Raw genomic sequence first — 17,130 nt, 5'->3', positions numbered from 1 at the left:
TAGGTGTAAGGAATATATTGGTAAATAGAACACATCTGATTCCTGCACTTATGAAACAGATAGTAAACAGGTAAACAAGTATTTAGTTATAAAATATAATCAAGAAAGGATACAGTGATAGAGGAAAAAATGATAAAGACAACCACATAGGTCAAGAAAGGGCTGTTTGAGGAAGTGATAGTGTTTAAACTGGGATTAGAAGAATAAGCGCTCACAAGAAAAGTGGGTTGAAGAGTATTCTAGGCAAAGTGAATGGCTGTACAGTATTTTTTTCTGTAAAGGACCAGATAGTCAGTATTTTTGTTTTTCTGAGCCATACGTTCTCAGGCACAGCTCCTCAGAGTCTGTTTTTGTAGCACAAAAGCAGCAACAGACCAAATGTAAATGAATGAACATGGCAGTATTCCAATAAAACTTTACTTTAAAAAGGCAGCAGGCTGAGTGCAGTGGCTCACGCCTATAATCCCAGCACTTTGGGAGGCTGAGGTGGGAGGAACACCTGAGGCCAGCAGTTTTGAGACCAGCCTGAGCAACATAGTGAGACCTTGTCTCTACAAAAAAAAAAAAAAAAAAAAAAATTGACCAAGCGTGGTGGCTCACACCTGTAATCCCAGCACTTTGGGAGGCCCAGGTGGGCAGATCATGAGGTCAGGAGATCGACACCATCCTGGCTAACACGGTGAAACCACATGTCTCCTAAAAATACAAAAAATGAGCCGGACATGGTGGCGGGCACCTGTAGTCCCAGTTACTCAGGAGGCTGAGGCAGGAGAATGGTGTGAACCCAGGAGGCAGCGCTTGCAGTGAGCCGTGATCGCGCCACTGCACTCCAGCCTGGGCAACAGAGCGAGACTCCGTCTCAAAAAAAAAAAAAAAAATTGCCGGGCTTGGTGGCATACACCTGTAGTCACAGTCGCTCAGGAGGCTGAGGCCCAGGAGTTTGAGGCTGCAGTGAGCTGTTACTGAACTACTGCACTGCAGCCTGGGCAACAGAGCGATTAAAAAAAAAAAAAAAAGCTGGGGGCTATTCTTTGCCACTTTCTAAAGACATTGAATAAAATCCCATCATAAGTAGGGAGCTAAGAGTTGGTAATGGAGAGGAATGGGACAAGGTTGCAGAGAGAAGCAGAAGCCAGATCATGCCAGACCTTGAAGCCATGGCAGAGGGCTTTGTAATTAATTATATGTACGTTAGGAAGCCATTTAAGGATTTTAAGCAAGATAAATAAGTTAGAGAGCATAAGAGTTGAAATAAGGGGACCAGGAAGGAGTAATCCAGAAATTCAGGTGAATAACAGTGATGATTTACACTAGTGTAGTGACAGTTATGATTGAGAAAAGTTTTAAAATACAAGATACATTTTGGATGTAGAAAGAACGTTACCTGCTAGCAGATTGATTGTAGGAAATAAGAAACAGGGACAAATCTAAGATCAGTTTTAGGTTTTTGGCTCTTGGCTAACTGGCTAGGTGATTTAATTTTCTGATACGGTGGGGCAGACAAAGGAGCTCCATTTTGAACAGGTTAAAGATACCTGTAAAATTTGATATGCAAATCAAATTATCTGAGAAGTTTAAACTGGAGATGTGTATTTGGGAATTGTGAACATATAGATGGTACAGGTTGAACGTCCCTAATCCAAAAATTCAGAATGCTCCAAAATCCACAACTTTCTGAGCGCCAACATGATGCCACAGTGGAAAATTCCACAGCTTATCTCATGTGATGGAGTCACAGTCAAAGCACAGCCAAAACTTTATTTCACAGACAAAATTACTAAAATATAACATTACCCTCAGGCTATGTGTATAAGGTGTATATGAAACAAATAAATTTCATGTTTACACTTGGATTCCATCCCCAAGATCTCTCATTATGTATATGCGAATACTCAAATCTGAAAATTGAAACACTTCGGGTCCCCATGCATTTAGGGTGAGGAGTACCCAACCTGTATTTAAAGCCCTGGAAGTAAATGAAGTCACAGAGACAAGAGAAAAGAGGGCCCAGGATTGCACCCTGAGGAATTTAAACACTTCGTGTTCAGATACATTGAGGATTGCAGTGGAGACTGAAAAGTTGCCAGTTAGTGGTACTTAAGACTTAGCTCTAATCTTACATTATAAGATAATAATATTTGACAGGTATTTAGCAGAGTTACAGTTTTTCACAGCCATTTTGCGTGTGTGTGTGCGTGTGTGTGTGTGCGCGCACACATATGTGTATATGTAAGTCAGATACTAAAGCATGGTTTTAAATTTAGAAATAGTAATAATTAGTTTTGCTACTTTTGGGCATGTTAAGGGTGGAGCCATCTTCTTTCATTCTCCTTTCATAAGGTTCCTATTTGGGATTCAAACTTGACAGTCTTTAAGCTTGTTGTAGAGTAACGAAGGACTTGCCTTTTCTTCTTCTAACTCCTGTTGAGCACTTTAATAGTAAGAAATAACCTAGATGCAGCTGCAGTGGGAAAAGTAATAGGTAGAAAATAGAACTGAGCGTTGGGACTTAATTCTCTCACTAATAATCTTGAACAAATTACTAAACCTTTCTGGAATTTAAAGTATTAATCTATAAAATGAGTTTGGAGTTGGTCGTTTTAGCCCAAAGAACTTTAAAAATTATGATTATGTGTCTTGATAAGTTTAGGTTATTAAGACTTAGGAAGATAATAGTCTCTAAGACTGTTTATTCCCGTGCCATGTGTTTCGAATAAAAACGTTTCAATTTTTTTTTTTTTTTTTAATTTATTTTCCGAGACAAGGTCTTGCTGTCGCCCAGGCTGGAGTGCAGTGGCGCCATCTTGGCTCACTGCAATCTCCACCTTGTAGTTTCAAGCAAATCTCCTGCCTCAGCCTTCCGAGTAGCTGGGATTACAGGCGTGTGCCACCATGCTTGGCCAATTTTTGTATTTTTAGTAAATATGGTGTTTTGCCATGTTGTCCATGCTGGTTTTGAACTCCTAGTAGCATCAATGATCCACCCGCCTTGGCCTCCCAAAGTGTTGGGATTACAGGCGTGAGCCACAGCGTCCAGCTTTTTTGTTGTTGTTGTTGTTGTTTTTTGGAGAGCAGGCCTTATTGTGTTTCCCAGGCTGGAGTACGTTGGCACAATCTCGGTTCACTGCATTCTCCGCCTCCCAGGCTGTGGTGATTCTCTCACTTCAGCCTCCTACATAGCTGGACTACCGGCACGTGCCACCATGCCCGGCTAAATTTTTGTATATTTTTTTGTAGAAACAAGGTTTCCACCATGTTGCCCAGGCTGGTCTCGAACTCCGGGGCTCAAGTGATCCATCCGCCTCCCAAAGTGCTGGGACTACAGGCGTGAGCCATTGTGCCTGGCCTCAATTTTTAATTTTCTTGAAGTCAGGGGAGAAACTTTAGTTTTAATATGGGAAGAGCTTTATTATCTCGATTTTGTAATGCTTAGCAGTTTTCTTAGATTTACCTTATGCTTAATTTCTTCATCTTTAATACTCCATAGTAATAATCAAATAACATGGTAACCTCATAAATGAACCTATACAAATTATTGAACTTTGAAAGTTGGTTTCTTAGAAAAATAGCTGAACAAAAAAAAAGTTAACATTTAAAATTAACTTATCTTTTTAGTTATTATTGGAAAGAACATTTATTCTAGTGGTTTTCAAAGTTTTTCTATCCGTATGTCCTATTCTTCAAATAATATCTTACTTCGATTGAATGGGAGGAAGCCAGAATAAGAGGAGCTTCATCCTGCTCACCTTTCCTTTATTCAGAAAATCGCCTGTTGAGCAAGGCACTGGTGTGAGCATTTGTACTATATCAAGGAAAGATTCCTGCCTTTGTGGAAGTTACGTTTTAGACTTACATACTTGGATCTATGCTTTGTAGTCATAATCTGTTCTAAGCACTTTTGTTTTACCAGTAGGGAAATTGCAGCCTTGAAGGGGACATAGTTTCAAGTTTCAGGTGACTTTCTTTTCTGAATTTCTTTGTAAACTGCAATGACTTTTTGTAGAACAAATAATTCCTCACCATTTATCTTTTGTACCTAGGGTCTTATTTGCTGAAAATGCTGTCTCTGTGTGAACTACTTTTTCAATATATTTTTCTCCCTATTTCTAGATGGGGAAGAAGAACCAGTTTTAAATTTTATATTTGTTTGTAAGTAAGTTAAGATATTTATGTGGGCATGAAGTTGGTAACTTTAAGGTAAACTGTGGACTCTTCTTTATGTCAATTACTTAAACAGACTTCCTTTTATAATAAAGCTTTTGGAGTGCTTTTCCCTTTCTAGGCAAATATTAATTAATTTAATGGAAAACGTTAAAATTAATGTTGTTAATGGCATATATATATACAATATATAATGACTGCAGTGAGTTAAGAATATTGATAGAAACACTTGGGAATAAGATTTTCCTTAGCAAATTCAGATTCATTTCAGAGGCCCACAGAGATTGAGTTTCTCCTATGTTTCAGCCACCCAAAAATAAATAAGACATGATTCTTGCCAGCAAGAATCCCATAATTTTAGTGAGGTAATCAGATTTGAGGGGGAATTATTTTGCCTGAGGAATTCAGGGCAAGGTAGAAAGAGGAGGTCACTTTTGATTATACTTAAAGCATTACTCAAGATTCATCATGTGAGCAAAGCCAGAATATTGTCCCGGTAGATAACAAGGAGAGAAAGTTGAATGAGAAAAATGGCAGGTAGGTATGAGCGTAGTGAGATAGATCAGTGTAGATGGAAGGTGAACATGTTGTTGTTCATAAGGATGAACAAAAGCATCTTCGAATGTTTTTGTAGGAAATGAGGATAGTAAAGTGGGTTGGGCTAGATTTTGAAAACCATTGTAGGGGATTTGAGTGTTACTCTGTTGGTGGTGGGAGCCATTGCTTTTTAATCCTTAGAAAGGCTGACTGCAGTGGGGAAGATGTAGTCAGGCATTTAGGATGAGTGCCATTTTCAGTTCCTTGTTGCTGCTTGCTCATCTTTAGTTTTCATGCTATCTTGTCTTGATGTTTAACTTAAAAGTTGCTGGAAGGTACTCAACCCATTATGCTTTTTGGGATGGTGGTGACAGGAGTGAGAAGAGACTGTGAGCTAGGTGTGAAAACTGTTAATGGGTATGATATGGGGATAGTGACCTAAATATAAATAGCATAATCCCAAAAGAGACAGAGACTTGTCGGGGATAGTGTGTGGAAAAGGGATTATTAGAGAGTCAGGAAAACAGCAACCGTGGGATATGAAGGACATTGGAAATTGAATGGTTTCTACATTGAAAGGGATGGAAGAGAAACGATGTTGGGGGAGAGGAGGCTTAAAAGTGTTGTTTTAACAAGTTTGCCCATGTTAGGTATCGGCTATTCTGCTTAAGTTGTTAGGTAGACTGTACTTTGAGGGCAAGTACCCCCCCATCCTATTTCTGTTGTATTTTTTAGTGATATTCTTCTATTACTAAGTGAATAAATGAAGTAGGACCTGTTCATTTATCTTTGTGTCTCCTCTTTGCATGTGGTTGGCACTCAGTTGTCTGTTGAAATGAATCTTTGAGAATACTACCAGCAGTCAAAATGGAAACCACCTTGGTTCATAGCCACAAATAGCTGAGATCCATTTTTTTTTTCTCTGTGTGGGGTAATACCTCTCCCTACTCGAGTTAATTACTAAATCTAACAACCATTTAAAAACACAGGTGATTATCGGGCTATATGCCTCTGTTTTTTTGAGATTGAAGTCTGTCAGTCGGCTTAGAACCAGATCATGTTATCTTGAGAAACCATGGTTGTTTTTTCCATCGTACTTGAGAACAAAAATACTGGTAGCTATGTTGTCATGCTTTGTGTATGTTTTCCTGATTAATTCTGTCAGTGTGCCTGTTACTAAGTTTAACCATGATGCTAATGCTATAAATAATAGCTTTTCATGTATATCTTAACCATTGGGAATAGGATACTTTACAAACGATAAGTCATAGTGGTGTTTTTCTGTGGTGTACTGTCATTTTTCTTTCTGCATTCCTTTCCAACCAGTAAGTAAAAAGCTATCATTTTTCATAGTATTTTGTACTGATTGAGAAATCCTGATTTTTCTAAGTCATACTATTTTAAGACCAGTTTAAAAGCATATTTGAACTAAGAATGCCTTTTTTAAAAATGTCAAATTTTATGTGATTTTTAAAATAGTATTTGCTTCAACATGTAGCAAATTATCTTTATGTATGAAATTGTGAAAGTGTATTGTCCTAACACCTGTTCTGTGTTCCTTCTTTGAACTTTGTAACTTTTCTGTAGTGCTATTTATTGTATTCTACTTTGTATTGAGGTCATTTGAATGCTAATATTAGGCTCCCCCTTCTCCCCTCTCCCTCAGAGATTATAAAGTGGCTGAAAGTGTCTTGTATCCACCATAGTGCTAGGCACCCTGTTTTGCCTGCTGGAAGCAAACATAAATACATGAATTGTCAGTCTGGGGAAATACTTTGTATACTTTTGAATGAGTGGTTGATATCTGATAATAGGACCTGATTTCTTTAAGAGCTTCATTTTGGACACTTAAAGCAAAGAGTAAGAATGGGGAATATTTCCACTGAGAATGAATTTGATTTTGAAATTGAGAGTAGTGTGCTTTTTGTGAAATGCTGTTAAGTTACATTACTATGTATGTTAGAAAATTACTTAATGAGGAATCTTCTGGCAGCAATGGAGAAAATTTTTTACCTACAGTGGCTATCTTACTGTTTTTTTAAGGATACTGGTATAATTTTTCTGATCACTATTGCCATCTTAATTATTAAAGTTAATTAAAAATAATGAGAATAACACAGTCTACTGTATGAAAAGGATAGTGAATTTTATATTATTCAGGAATCTCATTAGTTAATTCTTGGAAAGTTTAAAATATCTACAAAACTTAAAATTAATTATCTTGGCCTTAGTACAAGCTTGTTTGAGATACAGAAATCTTAAGATTGCTATATGTATTATAACAGCAACATCTGTTAACCAAATTTATATTAGTTGTACAAATAATTGGAGTTTGACTGCATTAAGAATTCCTCAAAATACGAGGTAAGAGTTCCTTCCAGTCATTCAGAAATTTCTATCCTTTAGAGGAAAGGAAAGCAAGTGTCCTTATTCCTGACCTGCCCCTATTTTTGTATATGACTTGTGTAAAAATAGCAGAACATTGCAGTGTTTCTTTTTAACCTTTTAGATCAGGAATTCTCAGGGTGAGGGAAAGAGCCATGAAGCTTTTTTCTCAAACAGTTGTGTCAGCTGTCCTCTATACCTTATGGCTTGTCTCCCATTGGGATTCACTTTATCTAGTAAGCCACTTTTGTTGATAGGTTTGTGTCATACCACTGTGGTATGATAAGGTGGAAAAATTTTGAAATCTTTAAGAATTATTTAATGGCATTCCTTGGAAGACTAAAATTCATGTAACTGGCAAAATTTATAAAGTGACAAACCCCTAGACCACGTGTGATTAATGCAGGACTGAAGAAAGTATGTTTTAAGTGGAAATTTAAATGCTATTTTTATTTTTATTTTTTAACTTTTTTTGTATGTGTAAGAATGTTTTTGTAACATTACTTATAATGGTAAAAAACTAAAAGCAACTTATCCATCGTTAATAAAGTGATTGAAGAAATTATGGCATTAAGTGCTATTTTTGTAGGTCATAGTAAATGTTGCATGCTTTTGTATTATGCTGTCTGTAACAGATGAAACAGGCAACATGTTTTGGAATTTAGAGCCAGAAAGATAGCAGGCATCCAGTGGCTGTCAATTATTTTAAAATAGAAGCCCCAATTTAAAAAATCATACAAAACTATTATAAATCATATTTAATAAGGGGAAATGAAGTCTTTTCTGCAGTGGTGCTAAGTAAGGCATTTCAGTGGAACGTGATGTCATTGATCTAATCAACCATAGTCACATCACAGGTAAAGAGGTGCTACAGACTAGATAGGTTAGGTGACTTGGTCAGAGCCCTTAGTTAGTGACTTCCCTGGGCAGTTGTCTGCAAAGAGGTTGAGTATCCCTAATCCAAAAATCCAAAATCTGAAACTTTTTTTTTTTTTTTTGAGATGGGAGGGGTCTCACTCTGTCACCCTAGCTGGAGTGTAGTGGCATGATCTCGGCTCACTGCAGCTTCCACCTCCTGGGCTTAAGTGATCCTCCCACCTCAGCCTCCTGAATAGCTGGGACTACAGGCACACACCACCCCCCCCCAGCTAATTGTTTATATTTTTGGTGGAGACGAGGTTTTGCCATGTTGTCCAGGCTGGTCTTGAATTCCTGAGCTCAAGCCATTGTGCCCACGTCAACCTCACAGAGTGCTGGGATTATAGGCATTGAGCCGCCACACCTGGCCAAAATCCGAAACTTTTTGAGTGCTGAGATGATGCTTTAAGGAAATGGTCATTGGAGCATCTCAGATTTTGGATTTTCGGATTAAGGATGCTTACCTGGTAAGTATTATATTCCAAAATCTGAAAAAACCGGAAATCTGAAAAAATAAAAAATCTGAAACATGAGTGGCCTCCAAGTGTTTTGGATAAGTGATATTCAACCTTAGCAGATTTTGATTATCTTAGCTTCTGGGTGAATGTTAAAATACTATAGATTTATAGAATGACATACCTTTGAGTTATTGTACCTCTGTGATACTTTTTAATGTCCTGGTATAATTAGGATGTGTTCCATGTTATTATGTCTCATTTTATGTTTTTAATACGTGATTAGTATTTTTTTGATGGACAGTAATGCCAAGTATAAATTTCTGTACTTTGGGGATTTGTCTATATTTGGACCTAATGTTGTCCTGAATTTGGAGACTTGTTTACCAAGGAAGTCCTCAATTTTCAGTATTCCATATCATCATTGATTATGTGACTCTGTTTTAGTTTCAATGAACTTTAGAATTAAAGTTTTTAATTTGTTTTAGCTGATGATTTCTTTGTTTTACCTAGACATTTAATTAGGATTGGCTGGCCGGGATTTTGCCCCAGGCATTGAAATGTAAAGTGTGAAAAAATTTTAATTAATGATTAAAAACAATTATGTGTGTTGTGGGGTATGGGAGAACTGTGCACATTATGTCCTTCAGCTCTCCAGCTAGCCCAAGAGCTGCTGGCCCAGTATTGCTTCCTTGTCAATCCATGGAGATACTTGGGAATGAAAACTCAAGGGCAAAGTTTGGAAGCCTGTAGCTCCTGGTCATGCCTGCTGTTGTCTCCTGTCATCCTCCTTTCCAGCTCCTTTTGTTTCTCTTTACCAGTAATTTGACTGACTTGAGGATGTGTATATTGCAGCTTGGACATTAATTTATCATTAAGCAGGTTTTATTATACAGTTGAAAAATAGGCCAGACATGGTGACTCATGCGTATAATCCCAACACTTTGGGAGGCCAACGTGGAAGGATCACTTTGAGGCCAGGACTTCGAGACCAGCTTGGGTAAAACAGTAAGACCCCTTACCTACACACGTGTGCGCGCGCGCACACACACACACACACGCGCACACGCACACAGCCAGAAGTGCTGGCACACACACACACATACACACATACACAAAAAGCCAGAAGTGCTGGCGCGTGCTGCTGAAGTCCTAGCTACTTGGGAGGCTCAGGTGGGAGCATCACTTGTGCCCAGGAGCTTGAGGCTGCAGTGAGCTATAATTGTGTCACTGTACTCCAGCCTGGGTGAAAGAGTGACACCCTGTTTCTTAAAGAAAAAGGTTTCCTTTTGACAGTGATTCCACTTTAATCTTTGCTAAGGATTTAATTTTTAAAAATGCAAGAAAAGCTATATCCACAGAAACAAAGAATAGTCGTCAAGTTCGAATTGTTGCAGAGTGGTTCATAAGGTTGATATACTCAAATTGTTTAACAATTCTTTCATTGTTTGGAATTAAAGTTGCTTTTATGAATAAAGCTTGTGGCATCATAGCTTATGTTTATGATAATAAGGAAACAGGGCCCAATTTTCAAATAGTAATTCAAATTTTTAAAAATTAGTGTATAATAAAATTGGCCTTTATTTTCATATATCTCTGAATTTCAGCACACATAAAGATTCATGTAACCACTGTCAGACTTGATATAGAACAGTTGCTTGACCCCAGTAAACTCCCTCTGTTGTCCCTTTATAGTTCTCTTAACCCCTAGTTCCTAACAACCACTGATCTGCTATCTTAACACTATAGTTTTGGATTTTTTTTTTCAAGAATGTCATATAATTGGAATTATAGTTTGTAATCTTTTGAGTCTGGTTTCTTTCATTCAGCATAATTATTTTGAGGTTGATCCAAACTATTCTATCAATAATTTGTTCCCTTTTATGGCTGATACTCTATTGTACGAATGTACCACAGTTTGCTTATTCATTTACCTGTATACTTGTTGAAAGACATTTTGTGGTTGTGAGTAGAGCTGCTATGAACATTTGTGTGTGATTTTTGTGTGAATGTAAGTTTTCATTTCTCTAGTAAATACACAGAAGTAGGGTTGCTGGGTCACGTGATGTTATTTAACTTCCTAAGAACTGCCAAACTGTTTTCTGGTAAGGCTGTACCATTTTGTTTATGGTAGTTCTAGTTGTTGCAAATCTTTGTCAGCAGTCGATACTGTCAGCATCTTTTGTTTTAGCCATTCTGATGGGTGTGTAGGGGTTTCTCATGGTTTTAATTAGCTTTTCCCTAAATGACTTACATTGTTGAACATCTGTTCATGTACAAAATTGCCATCTGTATATCCTCTTTGGTGAAGTGTCTGTTCAAGTCTTTTGCCCATTTTTAAATTATTTGCTGTCATTGCTAAGTTCTAAGAGTTTTTTTTTTTAAATATGTTCTGGATACAGTCATTTGGTTTTTCTCCTATTCTGTAGCTTCTCTCTGTTACTGTCTCAGTGGTGTCTACAGAACAAAAGTTTTTAATTTCAGTAGAGTCCAGTTTAGCATTTTTTCTTTTATCAATTATGCTTTTGGTATCATTTGCTTAAAATTGTCAGATGACATTTTCTTCTTACACTTTATTGTAATCTAACCTTTTTCTTTGGATTACTATGGTGCATTGGACATGATATGATGCAGCTAGGTATTTTGCTCCTAAACCAAAGGTTAATATTAAATGTTAATTAGTGGCATTAAAAAAGCAGGACTCTTCTCACTCATAAGTGGGAGCTGAACATTGAGAACACGTGGACACAGAAGAGAACAACACACACCAGGGTCTGTTGGAGGATGGGAGGTGAGGGGAGGGAACTTAGAGGATGAGTCAATAGGTGCAGCAAACCACCATGGCACACATATACTTATGTAACAAACCTGCACGTTCTGCACATGGATCCTGTGTGGTTTTTTTTGTTTGTTTTTTAGAAGAAAAAAGGAGTACTCAGAATTGCATAAATACTATTATTACAACAATATAAAAACATACTCATGTTGAAGAAGTTCTGCAAAGGAAGAGACAGAAATGGCTAGTGTGGGAGCCAGTGGTTTCCTAGTCCTGGATGTTATATCAGAATCACCTGGGTAGATACTTTAAAATTAGGGTTGTCTTTTGATCTTGGGTGGCCCCCACGTATTTCTTCTTCTTCTTTCTTTCGTCTTCCTCCTTCCTCTTCCTTCTTCCCTCCCTCCCTTTTTTTTTTTTAAATATAAAGTTTGGTTTTTAGAGCAGTTTTCAGATTAACACCAAAATTCAGTGGAGAGGCTGGACACAGTGTAATCCCAGCACCTTGGGAGGCCGAGGTGGCTGGATCACTTGAGGTCAGGAGTTCAGGACCAGCCTGGCTAACAAGGTGAAACCGTTGTCTCTACTAAAAATACAAAAATTAGCCAGGTGTGGTGGCGCACACCTGTAATCCCATCTACTTGTGAGGCTGAGCCAGAATAATGGCTTGAACCTGGGAGACAGAGGTTGCAGTGAGCCAAGATTGCGCCACTGGACCCCAGCCTGGGCAACAGAGCGAGACTCCATCTAAAAAAAAAAAAAAGATGGAGGATGGAAGGTACTAAGATTTCCCATATACACCCCTGCCCCAACATATGCACAGTCTCCCCCATCTATGCACATCCACACCAGAGTGGTACATTTATTACAATTGATGAACCTACATTGACACGTCATCACTCCAAGTCCATAGTTTACATGAGGGCTCACTTTTGGAATGAACTCAGTCTATGGTTTTGGACATATATTCACTAGTATAGTATTGTACAGAATAGTTTCACTGCCCTGTGAATCCTGTGCTCTGCCTACTTACATACCTATTTTTTTTTGCTCTTTCTTTAGTTTTGCCTTTTCCAGAATGTCATATAGTTGGATCATACAGTATATACCCTTTTCAGATTAGCTTCTTTCACTTTGTAATATGCATTTAAATTATCTCTATATCTCTTCATGGCTTAATAGCTCATTTCTTTTTAGTGCTGAGTAATATTCCATTTTCTAAATGTAGTACAATTTATTAATCCACTCATCTGCAGAAGAACGTCTTGGTTTCTTCCAAGTTGTGGCAATTATGAATGAAGTTGCTTTAAACACTTGTGTGTGGGGTTTTGTGTGGACATAAGTTTTCAGCTCATTTAAGAAAAAACTCAGGAGTGTGATTGCCAGATTATATGGTAAGAGTATGTCTGGTTTCGTTAGAAACTGCCAAACTGCCTTCCAAAGTGACTGTACCATGTTGCATTCCCACTGGCAGTGCATGAGATACTCTTTTGCTCTACGTCCTTGCTAGCATTTGGTATTGTCAATGTTCTGGCCATTCTCAAAGGTATGTAATGGTATCAGATTGGTGTTTTAATCTGCAGTGTCCTAATGACCTATGATCTCCTCAAATGCTTACTTGCCATCTGTATATCTTCTTTGGTTAGGTGTCTGTCAAGATCTTTTGCCTTTTTAAAAATTGAGTTACTTTCTAAGTTTTAAGAATTCTTTATATATTTTGGATAATAGTTCTTTATTAGCTTTGTCTTTTGCAAATACTTTCTCCCAATCTGTGGCTTGTTTTCTCACTCTCTTCACTGAAGTCTTATTTATTTTTAGAGATAGGATCTTGCTGTGTTGCCCAGGCTTGCCTCAAACTCCTGGGATCAAACAATCCTACCCCCTCAGCCTCATGAGTAGCTGAGACCACGGACACACTACTGCATCATACTTAAAATCTGTTTGTAAAAGCTCTTCGGGTGACTCTGATTTTCTGCCTGATTTGTGATCCACTGTGTTGAGCTTCTCTTTCTTCCTTTGCAAAGCTAGTGCCAGGCACAGCCATCAGTTCTCCATTACTTGCACTTCATCTTTTTTGTCACAGCTGGTCCCATCCTGCTCTCAATTTCTCTGGTGTTGCTACTTGTTCTTCCATGTCTCTCCCCTCAAATTCCAACTCTTTATCTGTGTAATTTTAGTATAGGTTTTCTTTAATTATCTGTTCATACTTAATCCATAGGCCGTTTTGGTTCTGGTACTACCTGTACAGCAGGGTTCCCTCCCATTTTCCTTGCTGGTGCAGAAAGTAGGTGATTGTGTTAGGCCATGAGATTAACAGTGTTATCCCTCCCACCATATTTCCCATGCTTGCTTTCTTTTTCAATTTTTTTATAAGATGTTAATAATTTGTAAAATAAAGATCCTTTTTTCACTTAATGTGTAGTTTATGTGCCAACTTAACCATCTTTTTAAAAGCCTATTTTAATCTTCATAATCTTCATCTCATTCCTACTATTTTATTGTATATGTTTGAATAAATAATCTGTTCACTTTCAACTAATTTTCTACAGAAATGTTAGAGGAAAAATTTTTTGTTCATAGAGTAATCTGAATAAGAAGACATTGCAGCAGTGTATCTAAGGCATTCATTTTACTTCTTTCAGTCATGAGTTTGTGTGTGTGTGTATGCATAATTGAAAAATAAACATAAAATTAGCTCTTAATTGTAGCTATTTTCTGCTAGTAAAATTCACCGTTATTGGTCAGGATAATTTTTTGAGGTATGATGCAAACAAGGCAATTATGACACACTGTACTAGGAGATCACGTTTTATTTTGCTGAAAGGCAGGTATAAATATGATGACAAATATGTAAATACTTGATATATTTTATTATAAAATGTACAAATCAGTGATTTTAAAGAACATGCCTTATTTTATAACATTAACTTTTTATTTAATTGGTCAATTTTTTTATTCATTCAACAAATATGCAGGCACATTTATGTGTTCCAAATTCAGGGTGATTTTAATGTAGTTAACATTTAACTTAATTTTATAATATAGCGGTATGTAGAAGTTCATATAAGTCCTTAAGAATAATTAATGGGCTTGATATTCTGATGTTTGAAATATGTATTTTTTTTGTATGTAGCATAGATTGCTCTTGCATTGTCATGATTTTAATTTAATTGCTACTCTTCAGTAAAGGAATACGAAGCTTGGTGTAAAATTTTGAAAATAAGCACGTTTTCAGCTTGCTGGGTTTTTGTTGGGGGGATTTGTATCTGACAAGTGCTAGATTTAATGAGTTGAAACAAATGATACATTATTCAGTTTGTATAAGTATTTCTATTAACTAGATACAGTTAACATTTTTGGAGGAATTTCTGGATGATGTAACTTGAAGTCATGGAGCTTAGTCTTGTGAACAAAAGATTAAATATATGATAAAATTCTAAATTATGTGGTACAGGCCTAGTGATTTTTATACTTTACATTTAGTAGACTAGATATATTGTCTCATCATTAAATCTAATAACCTCGTTTTCCCCAATATGTAGGAAAAGATTCTGTTTTCTTAGTTTGAATTTATTCTTCCACAGTGTGTTGTGTGTATTTTCTTTGGCACTTTTAGCCACTTGTTCATATTAGATCTGATACAGAATGGCGTTTTATGGATGTGTATTTATAATTGTTTTAGAGGTGTCTATATATCTCAGCATACATTAAATAGTTGATGTTTCTCAGAAAGCACCATGACTTCAGCTTTTTCCCAATCTGAAAAAGCTAACCACTATTAGAAATTCTCTATGGTAAAGGATATTTGGAGATAAAAGAGTTTTGTTTAGTGTAGAGTTATTGAGAGTTTAGCTGGATTATGGAAGGTTGGTTGGATTTGAATAACTGTAGAAGTTGGCAGTATAGTCCCAAAGTGTTACAGGAACTTGGAGACAAACACACGACGACTTTGTGATAAAACAAGAACCAGAGTCTAGATTCTGTTTCTGAGTGAAATGGTCTTTTTATTGGGCAGATAGCATAGCAGGAAAGAGTAGTGGTCAATAACATTTTATCAGAGAGGATGGTACTAAGCTTGTGGACTGTGGAAAGGAATTTTTGAAGTCTTGAATAGTCTTTTATTAGGGTTGGATTGGAAAGACATTTCAGGCTCAAGGGAACTTTATGTGCAAAAGCAGGTAATCCTGAAAGTGCTTATGTTGGAGGTGAATCATGGCATTGGAGGGCAGGGATATGAAATAAATGGTGTTATATATACCAAGCACTATTCTAGGTGTGGGATATACACATGGAAAAGACAGAAATCCTGCCACCATGGAGACATTTACATTTTAGTGGAAGAAACAATAAACAAATAAACTAATATAGTAGGTAACGATGAATGCTATGACAAAAAACAAATTGTATGGTGAAGAAGTAGAGCTAGGCTTTCTTTGAAATAATTGGTTGGGAAAGACCTCTCCAGAGATGAAATTTGAGCAAAATAAAGTGAGTGGGACGAGCCATGTGAATTGAGGCAGAAGGAATGGCAGAGCACAGTTGCTGTATTTAGTAAAGAGGCCATTGTAGCTGAAGTGTACTGAGTAGTTTATTATAGAGTGTTTACGGAGTACTAAGCACTGTTTTAAGTGTATTACTAGCGTTAATTCAATTCTTAAAACAATCCTACAAGAAGAATGCTATTTCACATATAAGGAAACTGAGGCACAGAGGTTAAATATTTATCCCAGGTCACCCAGTTTGTTAGGAAGCTGGGATTGGAGCCCAGGTAATTGACTCCAAAATCAGTATTCTCAACCATTATTCAAAGTTGGGGAAGGGAAGGTGTAGTAGGAAATTCAGCAGTAGCATGAAGCCAGTCTTACAGGCCCTTGTAACTTACTATAAGAATATAGGATTTTACTCTGACAATGATGTCAAGTCACTGGAGGGTTGGGAAATACCTAGGAAGTTGATTTATGTTCTGGAGATCAGAAGAGAAGTCTGTACTATACATATACATTTGATACTCTTCTGTGTATAGGTTATAGCTTAAAATATTTCTACTAGCCTATAACATTTCTTTGATTTAAATTAAAGATTCCACTTCATTATTTTATTAAACAGATATGTGCATGCCTGTGTATACGAGTGTGTGGATGTGTGTGTGCAAACTAATGAACTCTTCTGTTACTAGGTGCGAGAAGATGTACTAAATTCATTGAATAACAACTTTCTTCAAACGCTAAATCAAGCTTGGAATGATCATCAAACAGCTATGGTGATGATTAGAGACATACTAATGTACATGGTAAGTAGAGCTTTTTAAATGTTTTCTTCCTTTAAGCAGTTAAGCATTTGAAGGCTGGGCACGGTGGCTCACGCCTGTAATCCCAGCACTTTGGGAGGCAAAGGTGGGCATATCATTTAAGGTCAGGAGATTGAGACCAGCCTGGCCAGCGTGGCAAAACCCTGTCTCCACTAAAAATACAAAAATTAGGTGCAGTGATGGGCACCTGTAATCCCAGCTACTTGGGAGGATGAGGCAGGAGAATCGCTTGAACCGGGGGGTGAGCCAAGATCATGCCACTGCACTCTCACTTGGGCAACAGAGTGAAACTCCGTCTCAAAAAGAAATTAAACATTTCAAAACACAATGACTTTCTGTCTAGCTTAGTTATAGTACGTCTCAGTGTGGAAGGTGGTTTTTGTTTTTTAAGTGAACAGTACCTTCTTTGTAAGGGCCAACCGAAGCCTATGTGAATAAAAATCTTTTTATTTATTTATTTATTTATTCATTTATTTATTTATTTTGAGATGGAGTCTCGCTCTGTTCCCCAGGCTGGAGTGCAGTGGCACGATCTCGGCTCACTGCAAGCTCCGCCTCCCGGGTTCACGCCATTCTCCTGCCTCAGCCTC

The 17,130-nt window shown here is 37.3% G+C and overlaps 1 protein-coding gene across 3 annotated transcripts in view; it reads left to right on the top strand.

Annotated features, from left to right (window-relative positions):
* Window positions 1-17,130, top strand: part of CUL3 (cullin 3) — a 111,617-nt gene that overhangs the window by 33,410 nt on the left and 61,077 nt on the right. For all 3 annotated transcript variants that reach the window (XM_004033281.5, XM_031008769.3, XM_031008768.3), the window contains one exon: window positions 16,409-16,522. In XM_004033281.5, the coding sequence (XP_004033329.3) occupies window positions 16,409-16,522 (114 nt within the window). The remainder of the gene's footprint in view (window positions 1-16,408; window positions 16,523-17,130) is intronic.

The sequence above is a fragment of the Gorilla gorilla genome, chromosome 11, assembly GCF_029281585.2.
Source record: "Gorilla gorilla gorilla isolate KB3781 chromosome 11, NHGRI_mGorGor1-v2.1_pri, whole genome shotgun sequence".
Taxonomy (NCBI): domain Eukaryota; kingdom Metazoa; phylum Chordata; class Mammalia; order Primates; family Hominidae; genus Gorilla; species Gorilla gorilla.
This window is presented reverse-complemented; position numbering and strand designations above follow the sequence as displayed.